The following is a 26,143-nucleotide window of genomic DNA, read 5'->3' on the forward strand; positions in this document are numbered from 1 at the left end:
AGATCGAGTTAAAGAGACATGGATTGTACGGAATGGGTGGTCATGTAATCTGTATTAGTATGTTATAATCGGTACATTAATGAAAGGTAAACAATGTAGTTCCTTACATAAAGATGTTTTTAAATGATTTTCTAGTATAAAGGAACATTTTAAGAAAGAAATTTTATGGTATGTACTTCCGCTGCGTCTTTTTGATCAAAACGTTTTAGGGTCTTACATTCTATGAAAGTTGTGATTTGAAGAAAGTTGAGTTGTGAGTTGCGACGTAAGCTATGGCTGAACTGTAGCCTACGGTTCTATCATAACAAAATAGATCAGCAGTTACGTGTTGTAGGCTACAATTCATCTGTAGCCTACGGTTCAGCCAGACATAAAGAAACAGCCAGCACGATCTGTAGCCTGCGAATCAGACCGTAGGCTACGACGGGAACAACAAGGGGGGGGGGTCGAAAACGTATATACCCAAAAATTTCTATACGAAAACTACATATATAACACTACTGAGCGAAAAGTTCGGGAGATGCCCCCCCCTCGCGGCCTGATGGAAGGTGTGAAACCCAGGTGTTAATATGTTTATATTATGTGATTTATTGCGTTTTAGGCGATTATGTGTGTTGAATGTGATAACTACGAGAATTTGTGGTTTTACAGGTTAATTGCTTAAATCAGCAATGTTAGATGTTTGGCGATGAAGCGGAACACCCGTGGATGATAATCAAGGTATATTACATTATTCGGTATTGATTTCGGGTTAGAAGATAGCTTGGAAGTGCGAGAAATGCAAAAGAATAAAGTCCAGGGGTCTATGTGTCATTCTATGAAAGTTGTGATTTTAAGAAAGTTGAGTTGTGAGTTGCGACGTAAGCTACGACTGAACTGTAGCCTACGGTTCTCCCATAAAGAAACAGATCGGCAGCTATGTGTTGTAGGCTACGATTCATCTGTAGCCTACGGTTCAGTCAGACATAAAGAAACAGCTAGCAGGATCTGTAGCCTACGAATCAGACCGTAGGCTACGACGGGAACAACAAGGGGGGGGGGGTCGAAAACGTATATACCCAAAAATTTCTATACGAAAACTACATATATAACACTACTGAGCGAAAAGTTCGGGGGTCCCCCCCCTGCGACCTGATGGAAGGTGTTAAAACCGGGTGTTAATGCATTTATATTATGTGATTTATTGCGTTTTAGGCGATTATGTGTGTTGAATGTGATAACTACGAGAATTTGTGGTTTTACAGGTTAATTGCTTAAATCGGTAAAGTTAGATGTTTGGCGATGAAGCGGAACACCCGTGGATGATAATCAAGGTATATTACATTATTCGGTATTGATTTCAGGTTAGAGGATAGCTTGGAAGTGCGAGAAATGCAAAAGAATGAAGTCTAGGGGTCTATGTGTCATTCAATGAAAGTTGTGATTTGAAGAAAGTTGAGTTGTGAGTTGCGACGTAAGCTACGGCTGAACTGTAGCCTACGGTTCTATCATACCGAAACAGATCAGCAGCTACGTGTTGTAGGCTACGATTCATCTGTAGCCTACGGTTCAGCCAGACATAAAGAAACAGCCAGCACGATCTGTAGCCTAAGAATCAGACCGTAGGCTACGACGGGAACAACAAGGGCACGCGTATTGATATCTTGGACGGGTATAAAAGGGTTTTTAAGACCCTAAATCATCATCTTCGATTTTGGGGACTAGTTTGGGGATCCAAGGCACATCTTTAGCATCTTTTTCACTTAAAAACATCATTCTCCTCATCACATTAAGAAGATTGAAGATGATTTCAACCGTGGCACAAGCTTTTGAAGATCAAGTAACCGAGATGAGCGACTAATTCTCTATGGTTTCCTCCGGGTGGAGGATTCTTGTAAGTGAACTAGGTTATGTGTTTGAAACTTTGTTAAAAATCTAAGCATTCGATGCTTGTTACCGGTTGATTTGATTCTTTCAATTCCCGAGAGTTCTAGTAATTGGGATATATTAGATAGGGATTGGGTTTGGTAATCTTCAATTAATAATCATGTGATAACCTCTCGTTGTAATTCAATCAGAGTACTTAGTCCTCTTTTATCACAATCAGTTAAATCAGACTATACAGTTATGTCTATGTAATTGTAAACAATCCAACACAAACCGAATTTACTTGGAATCTGAAATCCGGAGGAACCATTGTTCTCTCCCATTGTTTACAACTTTGTATTTTCCTAATTTGCTAGTTAATCAACTCTCAAACAAACAAGGTTTTCCGTTATTGCAATTAGTTTAAAGGTATTTAATTCACAACACTTTTCACAATCCTCCTCTGGTTTGATATCCGACTTATCCTATCTACATAGTTTAGTTGGTTTTTGCATGTTCTTCATGATAGACATCAAAATGGCGCCGCTGCCGAAGAGGCGTGCGTAAAGTGTTTAGTGTTAAGCTTTTAGTAGAAATAGATAAAAATCCAAAAGTAGTGTCATTTTATTTTGTTTTCTTTTGTTCAGAATTACGCGAGGTTCTGTTTGTTTGTGTTGCGCAGGTGATCTTGTACGTGCTAAATAGATAAAACAAAAGAATATCAAACTAAAATTTAAATATTCATCAAAAGCACATCAAAGTGTCAAATGTCATTACAAACATATTTTTAAAGATTTTAGGCCCCTGGCTAAATTGTAACGTGATATAAAAATAAAAATAAAAATAGAAAAATAACTTCATGTCACATTTTAGAATTTTAATATACAGGTAGTATTTAAATTTTATTTAACTTTTGAAAACAAGTAAAGTAATTGAATGATTTATAAATTTATTAATTTTTTTTTTTGAACGACTGCAGATTTTATAGAAAGGAGCTAGCAAGTTGCTAAAACCCCCACCAAAAACAAAGAAACACAAGCATAATAACAAAACCAAAATAGTACATACTCCTCATCCCCTATTCTGTTAAGTCAAAACTATAGACCACTACAGCAAGCAATCCTGCTGCCTTGCCTTCATTCTCTTATTTAGCCATAGTGAACTCAGAACTTTTATCTCAGCCAAGAGTCGTGACACCGACACCGTCTTCTGACTGAATGTAACTTCATTCCTCATTTTCCATATCGACCCACACGAAATAAGGATTATGGCCTGGACAATTTTCCTCTTTGATTTTACCTCCGTGATCGATCTATGAATCTCAATAAGATTCCTATATGAAAAAGCCAAGATGGGATCAATTTTGCACCATTCACTAACTTGCATCCAGATGATATTCGCCACCGGACACGAGATGAAAAGATGGTCCACTGATTCCCCAGATTCCCATAAGTTATAAAGAAGAATGCAAAGTCCGTAAAGAATTATATATCGTATATATAGTAGTATAACTATATGTGTACAAGGTTAGTAAAAGATTATGATTTCAGTTATATTTTCGAACATAAATATCGTTTTTGTGTAAAGTAAACTGTAATAATATGATTGTTATGGAGGAGAATGGATGAATAATACACAAGTTTTTATTTATTTTTTACGAAGATTCAAGATTGAAAAGCTTGAATATAGGAACAAAAGAAAAGGTATTTATTTTGATTTATTTGGGCCAGACTTGCCTTGCGTTATGTTGTTTCTTTTACTGGGCCACTATTTCATATGCCTTTAAGCTAATGATGGAGCCCACTAAAAATGTGTTAAGCTATGATCATATGAAGGTCGTAATTGGTTATATTTGGTTGGTGTAAAGTTGATATACAAATTACAAAGTTACATACTTATTTTAGTTAATTTTGAGCTCAATATTGTTTTAGTAAAGTTACATACTTATTTTAGTTTTGTTTTTTTGAGTATTATTCTGATTTCGTTTCGGTTAATAAATTTTGTGTGTTAAGAATGAATCGTGTAAGTTTAACATAACGAAAACATCGACAAATTAGGACTCGTACCCATAATATTTGTTATGGTCCCAAATTGTCAACTATTTTCTACAAATAATGAGCACTAGTGACCTTCACCTGCTTTTCTTTTGAAGATTCATGGGGCAGTTCCTGAATTCCTATTTGAGCTTCTTTCTATATTTTGGTTACTAATGCATATGACAATTATATCATGCTAAAAATAATTAACATATTAGAACAACAACGTTTCAACTAAAGGACACAGTAGAAATTTATAATGTTTATTCGTTTCATCTGAAGGACACAGTAAAAATATATACTTTTATTCGTTTCAACTGAAGGACATAGTAAAAATTTATACTTTTAGACGTTTCAACTAAAGGACACATTCATGCATAATCAGATCCTTTATGCCAAGGTTTAAACTGTTCATGGATTAAAATGTAAGTCATATTAAAGATTAATTTAAAAAAATTTGAGATTATTATGCCAAAATATACTTGATATACTTTTGTGTGATTTTATGAAGAAGAAGAAAATGCTTTATACATGAAAATAATATTTTTTGCCTCATCTTTGATAACTTTCACGTTTCTACCTGTTATATAAACATTAAAATATAAGTAACCAAAAATGAATAAAAAATACGAATATTGCTACATATATTCCAAAAGTTGTTATACTATCTTTTCATCTTTGAATTGATAATTGTTTTTATTTGTTATTTTATTATAAATTTGTTTCTAAACAATTTTCTAACTATTAGTTTGTGGCATCCATTTATATATAAAATATTATATTTTCATTACTTTTCTCCTTCCTCTACAATAAATTAATAATCCCTTGTAAAACCACCAAACACCACCGACAACCGTCTTCGACCACCACAACAAAAAGAAAATGTAACATATTGAATACCTTAGTTGTTATTTTAGGGGGACTAGTTTAAAATTATGTGTACTTTTTTTATACTCGTAACAAGTCTTGTAACTCATGTTGATCAAAGAAGTAAAGAAATGTATTCACCTTGACACCTATTTGTCATTCTTATTAGGAACCAAAGTTGGCTTGAGAAAAACATGGAAGTGTATTGCATATTTTATGTGTAATCATAGTGTATGGAGAAATGATTGAGAGACCTATATTTTGATAGAAGAGGTAGGTTCAGACAAATGATAAAGTTAAATGTGAAACTAAAAAAATAACCAAGTCATGTATCAACTTTTATATGAACTAGGGGCCGATCATTGTTATAAGACCTCCCGTAGTGGGGTGAAATTGGGCGTGGAATGCCCTAAAAACGCTCCATAAAGCCTACCACACCGTCCCTCGGGGCGTTTTTTTGCCTTTTTTTAATGGTGTTTCCTCAAAAACGTCTGAGATGAATTTGAATGGCCAATCAGATCCTTCCACGTCTATTTTGAACCCTTTTTTAACTTGAAGAAAAAGAAATTAAAAACCAGATTTCCCCACATCTTCATAAATCTCCACTACACCCATTTTTAACTTCACCCCCATAATACCGCATATGTCACATATCACTTCATGCCTAAGGGAGGAGCATTATGTCACTTATCCACTATACATGGTCTAACTAGAGTTAACATAGAAGGTTTTTTTTTCTAAATATAGATAATAAACAAAGATACTTTTTTTATTCATGGAAAATATATATTAAAAAAATGAATTATAGAAAATGTAAAATACATTGAATAAACGTAAAATGACTCAAACCAGTATCTTCAACGGTGTTTTCTTATATTACCTTTGGTTGCAAAAATTGAGCACACTAAACCGTTAACGTTGCCTGAGGTTCATGTTCAAAATGGATCTCTTTGTTGTAAACTAGAAATATGATCACATGGAAAGCACGTGCAAGGACCTGAAACGTGACGTGGGCCATTCTACAGTGCATGTGGATTTTTTAACAAGTGTAGTAGAGTAGCGTAAAGAGGCAATTCCCCTTCTTTCTCGCTTAAATCTCAAGTGTTTTTCTATTACTTGTAAATATGGAATCAACTTATCTAAAATGTATAACTCTTTCTATACTAAAGATTAGTACAAACTAGTGGTATTAAACCCATTTGTTATGACGGGGAAGCGATGAGAATTCGGTCTATATCGGCTCATTTCATCACGGTACCAGTGCGGTATCCACGTACGCTATAACAACCAAAAAGGGAAACTCAAAAAAGAAAATCATAATATTCGCCAAAATGATATCCACACATGTTCGGTCCGTTGTGACGGCGGCTCGTGTGTAAATCATCAAAACATAACTATAAAAAAGTCACGTCAACAAATTTAAAACGTCGCGATATAAACCGTTTGTAATTAACTTTTGTGTTTCCTTTCTAAGGCTGAACGGTATGGTGACGGAGGGAAGAAAGAAGACGGGGGTGGCGGGATGGGGTGACGGAGCGGCGCCGAGAAGAAAGAGGGGGGCCCACATGTTTTGGTCCGTCGCAAACGTCCATATTCGGACGGTGAGGACGGGGGGGGGGGGGGGGGGGTTGGTGTAGATGCCGTCGCCAGAGCAAGACGAGTGGGTCGACGCCCCCATACCGTGTAGCCTAAGAAAATAAAAGCAAAAAAGGCATCCCAAAAAGAAAGGAAACATGAGTGGTGTAAGCTTCGAATCCATGACCTAGAGGTTAACAATATAGCACATAACCAATCCACCAACTTGTTATCTCTATTAGTTGTCCATTATCTCTCTTAGCTTACGGGTGTAATTGAGTTGAACCGAGTTTGCCTAAGCTCGCAAATAATTTTCAAGTTCACGATTAACTCTGGTTTGCTTTGTTTATTATATATTATATAATGTATAATTATTTTATTTATAAAAAATTATAATTATTTACAAACGTGTATATAATTAAAGTTAAAAAATTATATAACAAAATGTATATTTATTAGTATTTTTATATTTTTTTTTTTGAAAGGTTAACTTCATTCACAAAACACCCGAGCTCGAAGACCGAGCCGGGAACCAAAACAACACTAAATAATTACAAAATTACACCAATCCGACCACGAGATCGGGTTGTTCCTGATTCTATGTTTATACCATAAAAATCCCAAAGATCTAACATCGCTAAATATCTCTTCTACCTTAACCTCTTTTCCCGAAAAAATAGCATTGTTACGCGCCAACCAAATACTCCAACAGGCTACCCGAATGATGCCCTGAATCCTCTTCTTTGCTTCAGCCTTGTGAGAACCAGTTTTGTGAACATCCAGCAAGTCACGGACCGAGAAAGCGAAAATAGGGGGCATACGGCACCAGGAACTCACCTTCTGCCATAGAACCGAAGCAACCAGACAAGAAGTGAACAGGTGGACAGAAGTCTCCTCCTCCGACCGGCAAAGAGGGCACTTGTTTACCAAGTCAGTAGTCAACCACATGCAATGCAATAATATCATACATGTATATTCTCATTTCTGGATTAAGAAATTATACGTATGTTAACTAACTTTATTAAATGACTAGTATTAAGCCCCTGCGTTACAGCAGTTGTCGTAAAACTGTGTCAAGTAGTATCAGTGCTATACCATTATTAGCGATCACCAATACTGGAAAACTCGTAAAAACAAAATAAATAAAAACGAAAAAAAAATAAAGCCGAGCGAAAAGCAGACATAAAATCTTTGAATTACGCACGCTCTTGCAGAGAAATTAAATCGAAACGTAATACATAGAAAAAAAAATAACTAAGTTAATCCAAGACCCGTGCGTTGCGACGAACGTGTCAAACGGAGAAAAATAGACGTGTTTTGACGGGCTAAACGGGAAAAATATACGAAAAATGTTGAACTCCACACGCACGTTGCGGTGCGTTAACTCACAAAATTTAGAACGAAACGAAAAACTTGGGAATGATGAAAAGTATGGTGGAACAAAACTGAAAATTAAAAAGAGTTGAGGTTAAATTGGAAAAGATGAAAAGCTTTAGATTAATAAGTAAAAAAAAACAAAGGGTCTAAATTGCAAAATTATAAAAGTTTTGGGTAATATTATTAATAAGTAAAAAAACAAAGGGGCTAAAACAAAGGATATTAATATTTTATTAGATATTAGATTTAGATATTTATAATATTGTTAATTGGATTTATTAATATTAAAATACAGATAAGGATAAAGATAAAGATAAGTGATATTATATATATTGGTTATTAGTATTAAAAGAAATATATTAATTAAATAAATATAAATAAAATTTATGTAGTTGAAGGAGAGAATATCATGGGACATTATTTGTAATCTTTTATTAATATTTAGATTTATTATTATTAATCAATAATATTCGAGTTTCATGAGAATCCCCCTCTTCTAAGAAATTATATATCTCTAAATGTTGTTTAATCTCATACATTGTAATATTAATTTCTATCTCTGTATTCTTCTATTTTATTTTTATTTTTTCTTTCATGTTTGAAGTACAAACCAAAATGTTTAAGTTACAATCTTTAAACTTTAAATATGTGAATAGTGAATCTCTATATAAAATTTTATAGTAACAAAATAATTATATTTAGAGATGAAGAAGAAAAATACGAGCAACAATTTGAAGATAACTAGGATTGCGACCCGCCGCAATACGGCGGAGATTCTTTAGTTATAACTAAGTCGTTCTACGACTCGCACGTTATGTTAAACCTGTCAAACGAGAAAAAATAGACGATATAAAAACATTCACCCACACACGCACGTTGCGTCGTCTTAACTCGCAAATTTATAACGAAACGTAAAAACGTTAAGCCAAAGACGCACGTTGCGATGTGTTAAGTCACAAAATTTAGAACTAAGCATAAACGAAAAATTTGCGGAAAATGAAAACTATAAATGACCAAAGTTGAAAGTAAAAAAAGTTGTGAGCATAGATTGAAAAAGATAAAAAGTTTTGGGGTAAAAGTAAAAAAAAAAGTTTTTGGTTAAAAGTAATTTATGAAATACTTTTGGGTGAAATGTAAAAAAAAATGATTTTTTTTGGAAAACCCCCAAAGCCAAGGTTACAACAACCATATGCATAACCATTTTTTCTTTGAAACCCCCCCCCAACGCACACCCCGCGTTGCGGCGGGGCATAAAACGGTGTCAAATAGTACTAATGCCATACAACCGTCATCGACCACCAACACTGAGTCGACCTAGGATTTGCGTGTTGCGACGAACCTGTCAAAGATGAAAAAATAGAGGTAAAAACGTTGAACCATACATGCACGTGTTAACTTACAAAATTTGAAACAAAACACAAAAAAGTTGAACCACAGTCGTACGTTGAGTCGTATTAACTCGAAAAATTTAGAACTATACGTAAAACAAAAATTTGCGAAAAGTGAAAAGTATAAGTGACAAAAGTTGTGAAGTTAAATTACAAATAATGAAAAGTTTTGGGTTAAAGTTAAAAAACAAATTATGTAGGGTTAAAATTGTAAAAGGTAAAAATCTTTGATTTAAAACTAAAAAATCAATTTTTTTTTTTGAAAAAGCCTCAAAGCATAATTTACAAGTTGTATTGCATATATTTATTGCTTATTTATAGTATTAAAATAAAATAAAATGAAGGAGATGAAAACTAAAATTTGAATGCCATTTAAGAAGTGACACATAAAAACACAGTAAATGGTGTACATAATTAGTGATTTAATAAAAACCTTTATACATATTCATGATACTTTTTTTTACATTCGTTCAATTACTTTATTGACCAAAATTTAGGATTTCAAATTACTAGAAAACAACATACATTGAATAATCTTGTTAGTAGTAGTGGCGGATCTAGAAAATAATTATAGAGACAACGTTTGAAAAAAATTCAAGTTAAATGTCATTTTAGTCCATGTGGTTTGGGTTATTTTGCTCGTTTAGTTCAAAGGTTTCATTTTTCGCATGTGGGTCCAAAAAAATTTCACCGTTATCATTTTAGTCCACTTAGTTAACTTCATCCATTATTTCTGTAAACCCTAACCATTTAACCCTAACACCGAAAAACCCGAACCTAGAATGGTTCGGTTATCGGGTTAAATATTTAGCTTTGAAAAACCGAAAAACACGACCCGAAAAAACCCGAAACCCGATTAAAAAACCCGAAACCCGATTAAAAAAACCCGAAGAACACCCCTAGTGAAGAGGCTTGATAACATCCTAACTCCGCCCACTGGGCGTTATAGGGGATTGAAGAGGGAGAAGCGTTTCTAGCATAAAGCCAAATGAAGAGAAAACAATTGGAAAGTAATGATGGAATGAGAATTAAAAGACGTTAACAATTACACATTTTTTAAAGAGAGGTTATCATTCTGATATAGAGGAAAATGTCCCTTGGGGGTGGGGGAGGGGACATTAACTATTAGACCATCTGTAATGGTTAATGCCCCTAAAGGGCAGTTTTCGCCAAATTGGCATCATAACACTCATTCAAACAATGTATAATGGTTAATAGTTAATACCCTTTCAATCATTAGTTTCTTTTTATTTTTCTTTTCAACTAGCGTTATACTAGAAATGGCTCTCCCTTTTTATGCCCCTATAACACCCAAGGGAATAATGTTGAGAGAATTATCAAACTCATTCACGTCTCTATAATACCCATTACGAATGACCTTGTAATCATTAATATAGTTTTGACATGAAATCGCCGAATGCCAACTATAAGCTTGTGAGAAACAACCGTTGAATGGTGTTTAAGGATGTACACAATGATTGGTCCGAACTTCTAGAACAAATTATAGTGTATTAACAAATATAAAACTGAATTATTACTAGTGTTCCCGAGTTAAGTTAAGGGGAGAAAAGAAATGATTCTCTCATTTTCTTTCCAGATTGGAAAGATTAAATTTAGGCAAAAAACCTCTCAATTTCTTTTCTCTTCTCTCCTTTAATGAAACTCTGGAACACAACTAAAAATTATTTCCTTCCAAATATTTTCTTTTCTCTCATTTAATGAAACTCAGGAACACAGTGTAAGGCTCCAGTGATATCACGGGTATTTAAGTTTTACTCATGGTGGGTTCGGGTGAGTTTTCCTTTCTAGGTTTCAAGTTCGAATCTAGATGATAGGGGTTTCTCATTGAGGGTTTAAATTAGGGATCTATTGTGCGAGAGGGCTATCTAGCGCGGATCCAGTCAAGACAACGTATACTAAACCTCCCAACATTCACGAATAATTCACACCTTTAAAAAAAACAAATATAAAACTGGATTCGAAGGGGTACGTTGTCTTGGTAAAATTGTTTAACCGAAAATGTTCCTCCCGGGCGAATTACCTGCTGTGGAGAGCGTATCTAGGTAAAATTGCGTCTAAATCTAGTCTGATTCGAAGGGGTATCTCTCTGGTTGATAACCTTTGTCCTCGTTGCGGTTTGTTTGAGGAAGACCATAATCATATTTTTGTCAACTGCATTTGGGCCGTAAGCGTGTGGTGGAGTGTTTTAGCCTGGATGCGGATCCCCTTTGTTGACAGTAATAATCTACATGATTTAGTCGCTAGAATAAAGATCAGTCCGGGAGACAAGGTTTGGAAAAAGATTGTTTATACAGTCATCCTTGCTACGGTTTGGAGATTGTGGAGTGCTCGTAATGAAAAGGCTTTCAACGATAACTTCGTTCCGGTTAGCAAGACGGTGGAGCTCATCAAAGATGATGCGTTTCTCTGGATCTGTAATAGGGCTAAGCTGAAGCTTCGCCCCTCCTGGGAAAAATGGAAGATATTTGATGTCGTTGAGCTGTTGTAATGTCTGTTTTGTTCGTTTGTTTTCTTTGTTTCGTTGTTTTTCCAGCTTCTTGCTGACTCTTTATATATATATATAAAGTGTGTTTGCCGTTCAAAAAAAAAAAACTGGATAATTAATTAAACAAGGAATCTGTAACGTGGAGATTCACAAACTCTTTCATCGATCATGCCAACTATAAGCATGTGAGAAACGACCGTTGAATGGTGTAAGGAAAATACGCTAACCTACTTTCACGGTTTTGTTAAAAGTATATAGGGTGTATCAAAGCAAAATGTAATTTTTTTTTGATTTTTTATAATAATAAATATAAAAACTGTTGTTTGTTATTATTAGTTGTAGTTGACCTACTACGCAAAAAATCTTTGTCACGCCATATTTTGTTACTCCTTACAACCATTTTTCTCATAATTGAATCGTACCCGAAAATCTACGTAACCCGTCTAATTGAGTACTTTTGAAATGTCTTCATTGGACCGACCAGGTTATAGTGTCGACCGGTTGAATTAGCATCGACCGGTTGAATTAGCAAACTGAATGAATGATCGGACAAGAATTTCAAACTTTTTTTTATAACATCTCAATTAGTTATTCATTTACTAGTCAAGTCTCTGTGTTCTGTTTATTTCAACAAATATTAACATTACAATTACAAATTCACAACAAAAGAAATAGTAACTCCATATACATAGCTTTTAAATTGTTTAGTGTTTATAACGTTGTTTGGCTTCTCAAAACACAGTTATAATAGATAAAAAAAATAATGATCAGGTCAACTTTTTTTTTTCCCATTTTATAACATGTTATCACATCATATGGTAAAGTCCTAGAATGTTAATATCCAATCATAGAAATATAAAAACATTAGGGTGGCATGGTTTCCCTTCAAACTGAAAACTAAATAAACAAAAGGACCATAATGTTAACTGAATTGTTTTTTTTTTTTTTTTTTTTTCGGTAACAAATCAATCTCGGGCACTCTCGGGGCACCCACTGAACAAACGGAGTAATTCGAGAGTAACCCGAGTCGTCCACCACCAATTCCGGGAAAAACCCAGTAACCCATCTGCCCGTAGGCACGACGGTAAATTACCAGTAAAACCCGTTTGACTCAAGTATCGAACCCAGGTTTCTCTGGGTCTCCTATCACTGCTCATCAATGTCTCACTCTTTTTTAGGCAATGTGTACTGGGGCGCGAGAAGGGGCCATAGCGCCATTATGGCGCCGCGAACACCGCCCCCCCCGGCGCCATGTTTGAAATTTTTTGGCCAGCGCGAACATTATAGCGGCGTGATGAAGAATTGTTTTAAATTTTTTGACCGTTACAAACGGTCGAATTTAATAAAAAAAAAAAATCAATTTCTTTTTAAACTTTCCTTTAAAATCATTCTCATCTCATTATTTTTTTACCATACACATTCAAACATTCTCATCTCTCTCAATATTTTATACAATTCTTAAATATTTTATACAATGAATCCATTCAACCGGGGCTTCATTCCTCCCCGATCTAGTGCGGACCCAAACCAAAGTGGCAATCCTACTCGTCCCGTGGCACCGGTTCCCACTAGACCCAACCCTTACGGCTCCGGTTTTCTCGATTACAATCAACAAAGTCCCGGGTTCATGAATCTTTTGAACCAACCGCTATCATGGGACCCTAATCTCTACGGGTGGAACCCAAGTCAAAACATGGATGGGATGGGGTCGTCTCAAGCGTTTGGGTCGGCTCAAGCGTTCGGCTCCCCACTACACGAACCCGATGTTGTTCCGGATACGCAACCGGAGACGCAAAAAGGAAAAGGAAAAGCAAAACGGGCACATAAAAAGAAAGTGGAAACCAACACCCGAACGAAAAAAAATGTGCAAACGTGGGAGCCCGAAGAGGAGTATGCGTTAACCCGCGCTTTCATCGATGTTTCGGAGGACCCGGTCATAGGTATGTTTATTTTTTTTCTGTTTTTATATTTTTTTTCTGTTTTTTTTTATTTTCGGTTTTTTATTTTCTGTTTTTAATTTTTTTTTCTGTTTTATTTTTATTTTCAGGTTTTTATTTATTTTGTGTTTTTTTTATTTTCAGTTTTTTGTTTTTTATTTTCTGTTTTATAATTTTCTGTTATTTATTTTCTGTTTTATTATTTTCTGTTTATTATTTTCTGTTTTTTAATTACTTTCTGTTTTTTATTTTTTTTCTGTTTTTTATTATTTCCAGTTTTTATTTTTTAAATTTTGAGCTAACATTTTATATTGTTTTGTGTGTAGCAAACAATCAAAGTAAAACCGTATTTTGGAACCGAATACGAGAACTCTTTTTCGAGCTCATGGGTAGGGGAGAGGAATACCGCCTACCGGACTCTATATCGGGGAAGTGGTCCGATATAAACAAGAAGTGCACAAACTTTCAAACCGTGTACCAACGCTTGTATTCCGGGTGGAAAAGTGGAAGTAGCGATGAAGACATTACGCAAGAGGCATTGGTCGAGTATACGAACGCTAATGGCCATTTCCCGTACATGAAGTGTTGGCAAATCCTTCGCCATAGCCCCAAATGGGCCGTCGTAACTACTCCTAGTGGTCGTTCGGGAAATACACGGCCATCAAAGAGGTCCAAAACAAACGAGTCGGGTGAACCCGAAACGCCAACCTCCGACGCTCGAAACATCGGCTTGAACGAGAATATTCCGGATGACGAGCCGGTGGAGGAGCTACCAAGACCGCCCGGAAGAAAAAGCCGGGCGAAAAAACCCGAGTCGTTGTCGATGTCTATGGGAACGGATATGAGTCACGCATTTTCGGAGATAAACAAGCGGCTTCAAGACATACACGAACTCGGTAACAAACGTTTGGAGGAGAACGAAAAAGTTACGGAGATTATGCGGGATCGACAATGGGCTAACGACTTTGACTTCTACTCCAAACCGCATGACCACTTAACGGGAAAAGCTTTGAAAATGGCGTTGGCTCAAAAGGAGCGGATTGAAAAAAAATATAATCTTTGATTGTGTAATTTTTTTTATGCTAGTTTAATGTTTTTTTTCTAGTTTCATGTTTTTTTTATTTTATTGTACTTTTTTTTATTTAATGAAATGAATTTTATTTTTAAAAAACTTACAAAATGAATTAAAAAATTAAAAATTAAAAAAGAGTAATGATTACACAGGGGCTTTATGACTACGGCCTCAAATTACATAAAGCCCCATAAAGCCCCGGGGTGACGTGGTATGCCACATGACGCATAACGCCCCTTTAAGGGCTTTATGACTACACATGCCCTTACACCAAATGGGAATTAAATTTGAGTCTTTAAAGAAGAACTCAAGTTCTAGTACCACTTGTGCTAGAGGTGATTGGCTAACTGAATTGTTTTTTACCACAACAAATAGATAAACCAAACTTGTAGGTTAAAGTGTAAGAACCAAAAGAGTGTAGGGACAATAAGTGTAATTACTAAGAATGACAAGCATCCAGTCATAATCAGAAAGAAGTTTTTTAAGACAGTGGGACACATGTCATCTTCTTGACCGATAAACCAAGGCACCGTCTTATTTACGCTGCTGTCAGAATAGCATTCCTCTGTCACCACAAGTGTACTCTTTGGACCTAAAGACAGTTACACCATACCTATATGTAGAAGATACCCTAAATGAATTCCAATTTAATGTGCGATAAACGAACACACTTTTAATAAGCAATTAAAACATAGCTTAGTAGTTGTTAACACTTATTATGTATATGGAAATAATTACATGGATATGTATGTCCTATATTCATACTACGGTTTTTTTCTAAATTTGAGAAACTATATACATATGATTGTAATCGTTTGCTTAAATATAGCTAAGGAATATTTAAGTTTTGTGTTAGACCATGTGTAGTGGTAATGTTGTGTAATGCCATCATTATGGGGCATTATCCGACATGTAGCGTCCTAGTCAGCGATGGGGCATTATAGCAAAAGTGGCGTAGTGGGGCATTATGCCAATAACCCCCATTCAATCATTTCACAATTATTATTTTTATTTAAAACATAAAAAACTTCATTAATTTTAAAAAAAAATTACATTACTTGAAATAAAAATAAAAAAAACTGAAAAAAAAAACAGAAAATAAAAAAAAAACAGAAAATAAAATAAAAACAGAAAAAAAAACCGAAACAAAAAAAATAAACTTAAAAAAAAATAACATGATCTAGAGTCCATATTTTTCTCTAATTTTTTGGCGACGCATTTGCGCAAGGATCAACGCATCGCCTTGTAGGTGGTCGATAGGTTTGGACAAAAACTCAATGTACTTTTCCATTTGCCACGCCTCTTGCATCTCGTTAAATTTTTTGGTTTCGGCCACTCGTTCCTTCATAATCTCATAACGTTGGTGGCCGAGGTCGCGAATGTCTTGGAGACGACGGTTCATCTCCTCGAAATCTTCCTTTAACTCGAAATCGGAAGACGACTCGACCGTTTTTTTCCCGGTTCCCTTTCTTCTACCGGTGGGTCGGACCAACTCTTCTTGAATTCCCTCATCAACGTCCACCGCCTCATTTAAATCAACATTGCGGGCATCCAATGTCGGAGTTGACGGGTCAACGGAGGATGATGTTTTTGACCTTTTAGCCCGACGTCTACTACTAGACGTCATTGGATTAACTACCGCCCACTTTGGACTTTTTCGTAGTAGCTCCCAACACTTATAGTATGTGAAAAGGCATTTTGTCCTCTCGAACTTCTCCAAAGTCTTCGTTAAAACCTCCACATCACCTTCACCGCTCGGCCGATTATCGTAGTTACGTTGGAAGACTTTTTGGAACGCATGACACTTGTTGTTGATGTCGGTCCATTTGCTAGAAATGGAATCTTTGTCCCGATGTTCGCCTTGACCCCACGTGCTAAAGAAGAGTGCACGAACCCTATCCCAAAAAATCGGGCCCGTTTGAAAGTTTGCTACAAAAAAAAAAAAATATAAGTTGTATGTTAAAAATTAAAGTAACAAAATAAGTAAAATAATATTTATATAAAATAGTTACCGGTCTCTTCGTCCTCCGAAATGTCGAGAAACGCCCGAGTCAACGTGAATTCTTCTTCCTTCGTCCATTTAATGATATTTTTTGTACGCCGCGGTGCGTCTTTTTCCTTCTTCTTATGCGACCTTTTGCCGCGTTTCGATGTTTCTTGCATCGGTTCGGGTTGCGTCTCCGGTACGACTTCCACATCGGGTTCGGCTTCGGGTTGTGACGGTTGAGACCCGCCGGCTTGACCATAGCCGAAAGTGGGAGGAACAAACGGAGGGGCGCCACTCAAGTAAGCCGCGTAAGTTAAAAAGCTCGGGTCCATGTCTTGAAGGTTGTACGGGGTTTGCGGTTGGGTTGTGTTCGGGTTCGTGGGTCTTGCGGGGACACCAAAAGGGGGGCGGTATGGATGCATGATTGTATAAAAATTAGAAGAAAGTGGGTTTTTTTTATAAAAATTAGAAGAAAGTGGGAGGAAAAGTAGGAGAGAAAGTGAGTTTTTTATAAAAAAAGGTGAGAATGTGGGGTATATATTTATAGTAGGAATATATTAAATTGAAAAAAAAGTTAAATAATATGACCGTTGTCAACGGTCAAGAAAGTGAGCCCCCTCTCTTTTTAAGCGTTATAATTAAAACGCCGGGCGAATTTTTTTTGAAAAATAACGCCCTATAACGCCGTGTGTAATGGCATAAGGGGCGTTATAGGGCGTTTTAATTGAAAAATTTTTAAAAAACACGCCCCAGTACGGGCGGTCTTAGTTTTCTTTTAGAGTTAATTGCTAGAACGGTCCTTGTGGTTTTCAATTTTTCATCTTTAGTTCTCAACTTTTTATAATTACATGTATAGTTCTTGTGGTTTAACAAGTTGTTACTCGGATAGTTGTTTGGTTGGATGAACCTTAACTTATCCAATTAAATGTGTTTGAAATTACTCTTTTTACAATTTATGGTAATGATGTTCTAAATCTAATTATCTAATCTAATCATGCTACTATTATACAAATGAACGTTTGTTGAAAACTGCGAAAACTATATATTACACCTGTACGTAGTGTTTTAAATACGATTTATGACGGTTACGTAACCATCACGTTTTTAGGCTACTAGTATTTTGATCGTATTCTATATAATATCATGTACAAGTATATCATACTAACTCTTAATTAGTTAATTAGCCCAATATATTATATAAAGTAAAATGCCAAAATGGTTACTGTGTTTAGGTTACTTTGATCCAAAACGGAAACTTTTTGCATCTAGGTACCTGAGGTTTCATTTTTGTTACTATTTTCATCCAATTGGTAAACTAGGTTAGAATTTTCTGTTACGTTCTACCCTTTTTTTGTCATTTTCCTCATTTAATTAAAATATATTATGGCATAAAATGGCGATTATACCCTTCATTTAAATAAGGAAAACGACAAAAAAGGGAGAAGTTAGTAGAAAATTCTAACCTAATTTGACAATTGGATGAAAATGACAATAAAAATGAAATCTCACGGATCCAGATACAAAAAGTTTATTTTTTGACTGAAGTGGCAAATGTAGTCTAAAGTCAGGGACCATTTTAGCATTTTACTCCATTAAATATTATTGGTTAGTTAATTATTCCAGTATTATATATTATCTAACTTATAATAAAAGACTCTTATTAATACTACATGACATTCTCTCATTAAAACTTTAAAAATTTAAGTTATAATTTATTTTAATATTTTTTAATCCCTGATCTCTCATTAAACTTTAAAAAATTAAGTTATAATTTATTTTAATATTTTTAATCCTTATTATTATTATATCATATAACACAATAATCACGCACACCTGATATATTAAAATTTTAACTTAATATCTATATTATATAATAAAAGAAACTAATTGGAGGATACATGTTATTCATTGAAGCCATCTATTTTTTATAGATAATTAATATCAATTAAAAGATATTTATATTTATCTTATTAAACTAAAGTAGTTAAGGGTAAAACCTATTTCAAAAATGTTTATAAGGGTAAACAAAAATATTAATCAATGTTTATTGGTTCTATACTTTTATTTTCGTGTTCAACTCTCAACTCAAATACGGCAATCACTATGTTTACGTGACATTTATAAGAATCATCACCTCAATCACCCCATCCATCATATATCGAGTATATCCGTTAGTTTTTTTAAGATATACATTTTTATTAGATTCATTCAACCCATGTGATAAACGAGGTCTTTTAAAGATATAACATTTTTATTTTTTACTATACAAATTTACATTTATGCAACTCGTGTAATACACGGGGTTTTTAAAGATATAACTCTTTTTTTATTATGTAGTATATAAAATTAGATTTATTCAATCCATATAATACATAGGGTTTATAAACATATAACTTTTTATTGTTTGATATATAAAATTACATGTGCTCAACCCGTATAACACATGAGTTTCTTAAGAATATAACTGTTTTCGTTATATAATATATAAAATTAAATTTACTCAACCCGTACAATACACAGGGTTCTTAAAAATACAACATTATTATTTAATATATTACATTTATTCAACCCATGTAATAAACAAGATTTTTAAATATATATTGTTTTATTATTTGATATATAAAATTACATTTATTCAACCCGTGTAATAAACGAGATTTTTAAAGATATATATATATATATATATATAGGGTTGGGCTATATAGAAAACCCTATATATATAAAAAACCCTAGAAAACCCAAGCTCCCGACATTTTTATTTTTGAAAAAAATAACACATGTAATATACATGTTTTTAAGACTTTTGGGCCAAAAAAATCAAAAAAGCGCCGAAGGGATAATTTAAAAAAAAAAAAGTTTCAGCAAATTTCAGCAAATTTATGTCTTTTTGCCTAACACATGTTAGGCACTGAAATTTGTTTATTTCAAACATGTATATTACATGTGTAATTTTTTTCATGTGTCCCACTCTAAAACATGTATATTACATGTGTAATTTTTTTCAAAAAAAAAAAAATGTCGGGAGGTTGGGTAAAAATGGGTTCCCATTTGGGTTTCCAGAGTTTTCTAAGAATTTTAGGGTTTTTTGTCTAGCATTACCCTATATATATATATATATATATATATATATATATATATATGTTTTGGTCAAAAATCAGGCAATGATAATGCAACCAAACTTTCTGTTGTGAGGTATGATGCTTGAATCAATGAACAATATTAAGGATCACTCTGAAATGTAATGAACAAGTGACACAGAGATTTATACGAGGAAAAAGCCCTTGATCAATGAATGATCTCCGGCATAAAAAACCTCGGGTGATGGAAACTACCGATCACCAACTCAGATTAAACAATAAATGTATTACAACTTCGGATGATAGCGAGCTAATTACAAGGATCACTATAGTGTAATGTGCACAAAAGTTTGTAATCGCCAAGTGAATTGTCAAGAGATGGTGAGAGCAGTTACGAGTGTGTGTGTTAAGCTAAAAATAGCCAAGTGTTTTCTATTTAGCTCGCTATCCCCTTTAAAAATGGAAAAATATCTAAGCTAACAAACATTCCGCATTTTGTGCAAGTCCTCCACGAACTCCATAACGTCCACTTCAGCCATGCACGTGCGGAATAAATATGGAATATGCTCCAGGAATATCGCCAAGACCAAGTCCAAGCTCGTACTCCTGCAAAACAACATCATATTCAAAGCAGACAATCGTTAGTATAAGGATCCCTATGATGATCCATGATCCTGGTCCTGCAATACTTCTGAGGATCACTAACTCAAACAGAAGTGAGATCACTAAACCCAACAGTAATTGAGGATCACTGATCATTGGAAAATCCTCCCCTAACAATTGCCCCCAAGATATAAGGAGTAATAATGTAAAATAACGAGTTATATTTTCTCGTTCTTATCCGCAATGAATCAATCGGATAAGTAGCCGTTATGAGCGGACTAGCCGTTAACATCCTGACGTCATTGAAGAGGCTACCCTGCAAGATCATCATTATAAATTGAAGTTAGAGATAAGGATTAGAGAGCATTTAAATTCGTGCGTTTCCTCTTTAAATCCTCATTCGAAGACTTGGATCAGGTATTTCTCCTTCCTTTCTCTCTTCATCTTCTCACTCTGTTTCTCCTTCTTAACCACTGTCATAATCAAGATGATGTTGAGATCCTCACCGGCTAAGGATCACAAGAAGGACTGCCCCTTGAAAAGCCAAGGGATCATAAAAAATTCTGCAAAAGAACGTTGCTGCTTCACCGATCCACAGATAGACAGAGTCCGCCATTGGTTTCCGGCGAATACCGTTTTCAAACCATTTGATCCCACCGTTCTAAGTGATTTAGTTTCTGAAACCTGGGTAGCTTTTCCGGTCACCCCATTCACAATAGGATACATATATCCTTTTCCAGATTTCACCCAATCCTTCTTCTCTCTCACTGGCATCTCCTACATCCAAGCAATGCCTATGATCTGGAGGGTCTTGATCACCCTTGAAAGGATCATTGAGCAACAAGGTATTGATCTGGGAATGTCGGAGCTTGCAGAGATGTACGACCTCGTAAGCCATGGGTCTCACCGGTATCTACTCAAACATAAACCTGGTGAAAAACATCCCATCTTCAAAGCCACTAAGAATGACACCAACTGGAAATAGCGATTCTTCTTTGTCAGAAGGGATTCTATCCCTGATGGAAAGGATCTGCCTAGAAAATGGACCACTCATGGTAGGATAGAGGATCCTTAAAAGGATCACCGGATGAGTTTGCTTCTGATCAGGATTACTAACACATTTCCATCTCTTTTGTGCAGCTGTTTCTGTTTCACATCTCTTCAAAACATCTGCAACAAAGGAAAGGCTTGCTGCTTTCCGAAGACTCGATCCTGCAATAAGATCATTTAAAGTAAACACTCAGGATTCTCAAGAGGTATCCTCAGGTTCTGTCACTATGTCGAGTAAGTATCCATGTTTATATGTAATTAAATGCTTAAATAAGAATAAAATAAGGATACTTATCTGTTTTGAATGTGTAGGTGCTGGGAAATCTTCAAGATTTGCCTCCAAATTCAGTGTCACTGACCTTGACACTGTCCGATCCTCAAAGAAGAAGCTTGCTGCCAGTCCAACTGTCATGATCCCTAAGGCAACCACTTCTAAAGGCAATGGTGGCAAGAAAAGGAAGACCTCTGAGGCTGACAATCTACAAGGCTTGCCTCTGATCCGTCATCAGTTCCTTGAGTACTTTTCTGATGTAAGGATCACTGACTTAGCTTAAATATCCTGCTCACTTGAGGATCACGTGATCCTGAACTTTGTACTGTCTTCTTTGCAGAAATTTGCTGAAATCAAGGACTACGTTGGGAATGTTGAAGAGCTGGAAGGGAAATACTCGGACCTTCAACAAGTAGCGGTGCTCAAGGATCACAAGATTGCTTCTCTTGAAAAAGACCTCAATGATGCCAAAACCCAGACGGCTAAAGTTCTGATCAACGCTGACTATGAGAAGCACGAGCTCATGGAGGGTGCAAAAGTCTCCGCTGCCATTGCCATGTATAAGACCAAGCTGCAGATGGCCCAAGAAGCTCAGGATCCTGACTTTGACAGGAGCAACTGGGACATTGAGGGCTGGAAGGCTAGGCTGGTTGAGCTAGAGGATGAAGAGGAGGTTGAAGAGGTTCTAGCAATCGAGGTTGGTGGCAGTGGCAAGGATCAGGGTGGAGAAGCAAGTGGAGCTGGTGATGGTGATGCAGCGAAGGTGTAAGCTGTAAGGATGGGCGATGATGGACACTTCTAGACATAGCCGGAGCCCATTTTTTAAGTTTAGTTGTTTGGTTATGATGTTTTTGTTGAACAATGGTTGGTCTGTAATAACTTTAGACAATAGTTTCTAGGGTGAAGGATCATGGATCCTTGAACAATAGGCAGGATAATGGGTGGTGGATGGATCCTCTGTTTGGGGGATGAAGCCACTCGTTATCCTTCCGCCTTTATTTCCTGCACTACAAAGACCCGTAAACAATGGACACCCTTTGCCAACCCATGTGGACGGGCCACGTTTTGCTGGTAAAAACGTGGGCTGGCAATTTTGACAACCTTAAAGGGTTCAATGTTTTTTTGAATAAAATAACTTTAACTTTTTGGCTATCTCCCGTGTTGCTATCCTTGTTAGTACTTTACTTTTCAATTGTTGCGATATTCATTTTGTTTAAACTTATCAAGTAAAGAAAAAACTTAATAAATATCCTCAAAAAGTTTAGGATATGATCAAGGATCACATATCCTATAGTCGATAAGTTCCGAAAAGTAGTATATTTTAAGGATCATAAGTTCAGTTGTCAAAGTATAAGGGTTACTCAAATGAATAATGAATAAAATCAAAATAGTTAAGGATCATACCTGAGAATCCAAGTTAGGATCCTAACCTTTATCGTTATAATCAGGATAACCATAAGACAAACCTTAGTAGAAGGTAAGGATCAAGGATCCTTGGTCGTTCGTTTCCAAGAACCTGAAATAGGATACAACTTGGGACTAAGCCAATATAAGATAAGAGTTAGCAACTGGGGATAAGCCCAACAATTCTGGGGACAAGCCCAGTATACTGGGGACAAGCCCAAAGGATAACTGGGGACAAGCCCAAAGGATAACTAGAGACAAGCCCAAAGGATTACTGGGGACAAGCCCAAAGGATCGTGTGTAAACTGGAGCATGGCCCTACTATCCAAACTTAGTGACATGAAAATGCCAAAACCTTAGCTAATGCGAAAACGTTAGAAACCTTAGGAACGGATGTATGGTACGTCTACCATTATACGTGGGATCCCGGATACAGCCAGTACAATGAAATTGCCAGCCCCTAAAGCGAGTACTGGTCCCATTGCCATGAACTATACCAGGATCATCGTGCGCTACTGGCGATACTGGGGACATGCCCAAACTGGGGACTAGCCCAAAACTGGGGACAAGCCCAAATAACTGGGGTCAAGCCCAAATAACTGGATACTTCTGTGGACAATCAGTCCTTTGTTAAGGATACCTGAACCTTCAAAATTCAGAATCAAGTGAAAGGAGGATAAAGGATGCAGGATCCTTATCTTTATATAAGAGAATAAAAGAATGAAATAGTTTGAGATTAGAATGTTACCAAAATGAGGATCATCTGTTCTGTAAGGATCCTTCAAGTATACTTGTCATGTGAGGATCATGGATCCTTATCACATGAAGTATTTCTTCAAATGGACAGCATTCCAGGATCTTGGTAGCAAATCACCTTCCATTGTTAGCAATCGATATGCCCCCTTTCCTGCCTCAGCTTCAATCAAATAAGGGCCTTCCCACTTTGGTGCCAACTTTCCATCAGCAGGATTGGTGGTATTCTGAAATGCTTTCCTTAGTACCATATCACCAACTTGGAATTTCCTGATCCTTTCCTGCCTCAGCTTCAATCAAATAAGGGCCTTCCCACATTTTTGTTGTAAGCTCCAGCCATCCTTTGTTGATAACTGGCCATGCTTATCCTTGCCAAATCCCTGAGTTCTTCTATAGTATCCAGGTCTTAAACCAAGTTTTCAGCATTTCCTTCAGGATCACGGATACTTGTTCTTGCAGTAGGAACCACCATTTCTGTAGGGATCACCGATTCTGCTCCAAATACCAAAGAGAATGGGGTTTGACCAGTAGCATTCTTGGGAGTTGTCCTATCAACCCATATTACATAAGGTAGCTCTTCTGCCCATTTCCCTTTCTTGGATCCAAGTTTTGTAACACCCCAAAATTTCAAGATAATTTGTATAAAAAAAAAGAAAAGGAAAGATTTAAAAAGAAATAAATGAAATGCAAGATGACAATAAAAGAATTAGAGGGGCTGAATTATAATAAAACATAGTTGAAGTCATAAAAAAATGTCTAAATTAAATATCTTTCAATTTAGGAGGGGTTAATGTGATAAGTTGTAATCAAAAAGGGGTTAATAGGGTTTAAACCCAAAACTCACCTCAGGTGCGTATTTGGGATCGACCAAATCAGAGAAAGACAAGGGTAAACCCTTGATTTGCAAGATTCATCAAATCAACAAGTGAAATTGAAGCAAATCGATTGCATGTCCTCAAATTTTTGAGTAGTCTAACATTCTTGATAAGTGGTAAGTTCAATTTTATGTTTTGGATGAATATTGGGAATTTGGGTTTCACCCGATTCATGAGTTTATGAAACACCTTGTATAATTAGAGGTTAAGATAGTGAAATAAAGCAGAATATATGTTCGATTTTGATTGATTGATATGATTGTAGCAAAAACCCACTTGTTAAGAAGTTAGTAAGTGTAGGATGATTGAGTAAAATCGTATAACTAGAATTGTGATGTATAAGCTTGTTGTGATACATGAATGATGAATAAAATTGATGTAGGATGAAATAGTTATGTAAAGTCAAATAAATGTGAACGTTGTGTGATGATGAACTAGTAGAGATGTGCTTTATAGACTTGTACATGAGGCCTACCAAGTGTTTGATGAAATGCTTAAGAGATGAATGTATGTGTAATATGGAAAATGGTGGGATGAATTTGATAGACTAAATGAATGAATGAATGTTGTAATGTAGGCGTGAAGGAAGAAGGTGCAAGCACTAGGAAAACGGAAGGCACGCAAGATCGAGGTATGTTCCGTTGCATACAAAACCTTACTTAAATTTTGTTATTAATTATGATGAATAACTCTTATTATAATGAATATGGTGATTAGTAAGTGGATACCAAATCCCTTGCGGATTTGGTTATGCTAACGGAGGTTATGATAAGCTATGCAAATCGACCCGTTCGAGTTGAACAAGTCGAGTAAGAATAAGGCACCATCCGTTTAGAACGGGTGGTCATGAATGCAATAACAAAATGTATGAAGTTCAATCTGTCAAACGGATAGAACGAAAGATCTATGTTGAAAGCAATTAACCCGATGTTACCGGGTCGTAAGTGGATGCTTGAACCTCATTATGAGAGTATATGCCATACCTATTTAATTGGGTAATCGAATGCTTAAGAGGAATGAATGTACATAAACGAATGGAACTAGTATGATGGTATTGTAAGCATAATGACTAACTTTTTAAAGTTTTTTTGTTGAATGTAGGTAAATCCTCAATTTAGGCAACTTGGAGAATTGGAGCGAGCATATGTTCATGATATGTTATACCAAGCGCTTCCGCTAGTTGCACTAATGTTTTGGGTCAAAATTTCTATTTTGTACAACTTGTTTGTGGACATACATTTTAACACTTGATGTCTAGGTTTTTAGTAGTGTCTTGTTGGACAAATTGTAGAATGGTAATTATCTTACTTATGTTTATAACAGGGGTATATCCGTTTTACGGATGGGTCATGCCCAATTTTTGTCAAAAATATGTATTAATGTTGTTATTTTAAAGTCTTTTAATTACCCTTGTAAGTTAATTTATAAAGACGAAAAGCGGTCCTTACAAGTTGGTATCAGAGCCTAGGTTTGAGGGATTCGAGCAAGAGCAATAGTGTTTGAACTCAAACTGATGGCTC

At 35.6% G+C, this 26,143-nt stretch overlaps 1 protein-coding gene across 1 annotated transcript; it reads left to right on the forward strand.

Annotated features, from left to right (window-relative positions):
- Positions 1–13,043: 13,043 nt before the first annotated feature.
- LOC110918104 (glutathione S-transferase T3-like) lies at positions 13,044–14,612 on the forward strand. Its single transcript, XM_022162481.2, has 2 exons — positions 13,044–13,534; positions 13,858–14,612. The coding sequence occupies exons 1-2, from the start codon at positions 13,069–13,071 to the stop codon at positions 14,592–14,594; spliced, it is 1,203 nt and encodes a 400-aa protein (XP_022018173.1). The 5' UTR covers positions 13,044–13,068; the 3' UTR covers positions 14,595–14,612.
- Positions 14,613–26,143: the final 11,531 nt, after the last annotated feature.

The sequence above is a fragment of the Helianthus annuus genome, chromosome 16, assembly GCF_002127325.2.
Source record: "Helianthus annuus cultivar XRQ/B chromosome 16, HanXRQr2.0-SUNRISE, whole genome shotgun sequence".
Taxonomy (NCBI): domain Eukaryota; kingdom Viridiplantae; phylum Streptophyta; class Magnoliopsida; order Asterales; family Asteraceae; genus Helianthus; species Helianthus annuus.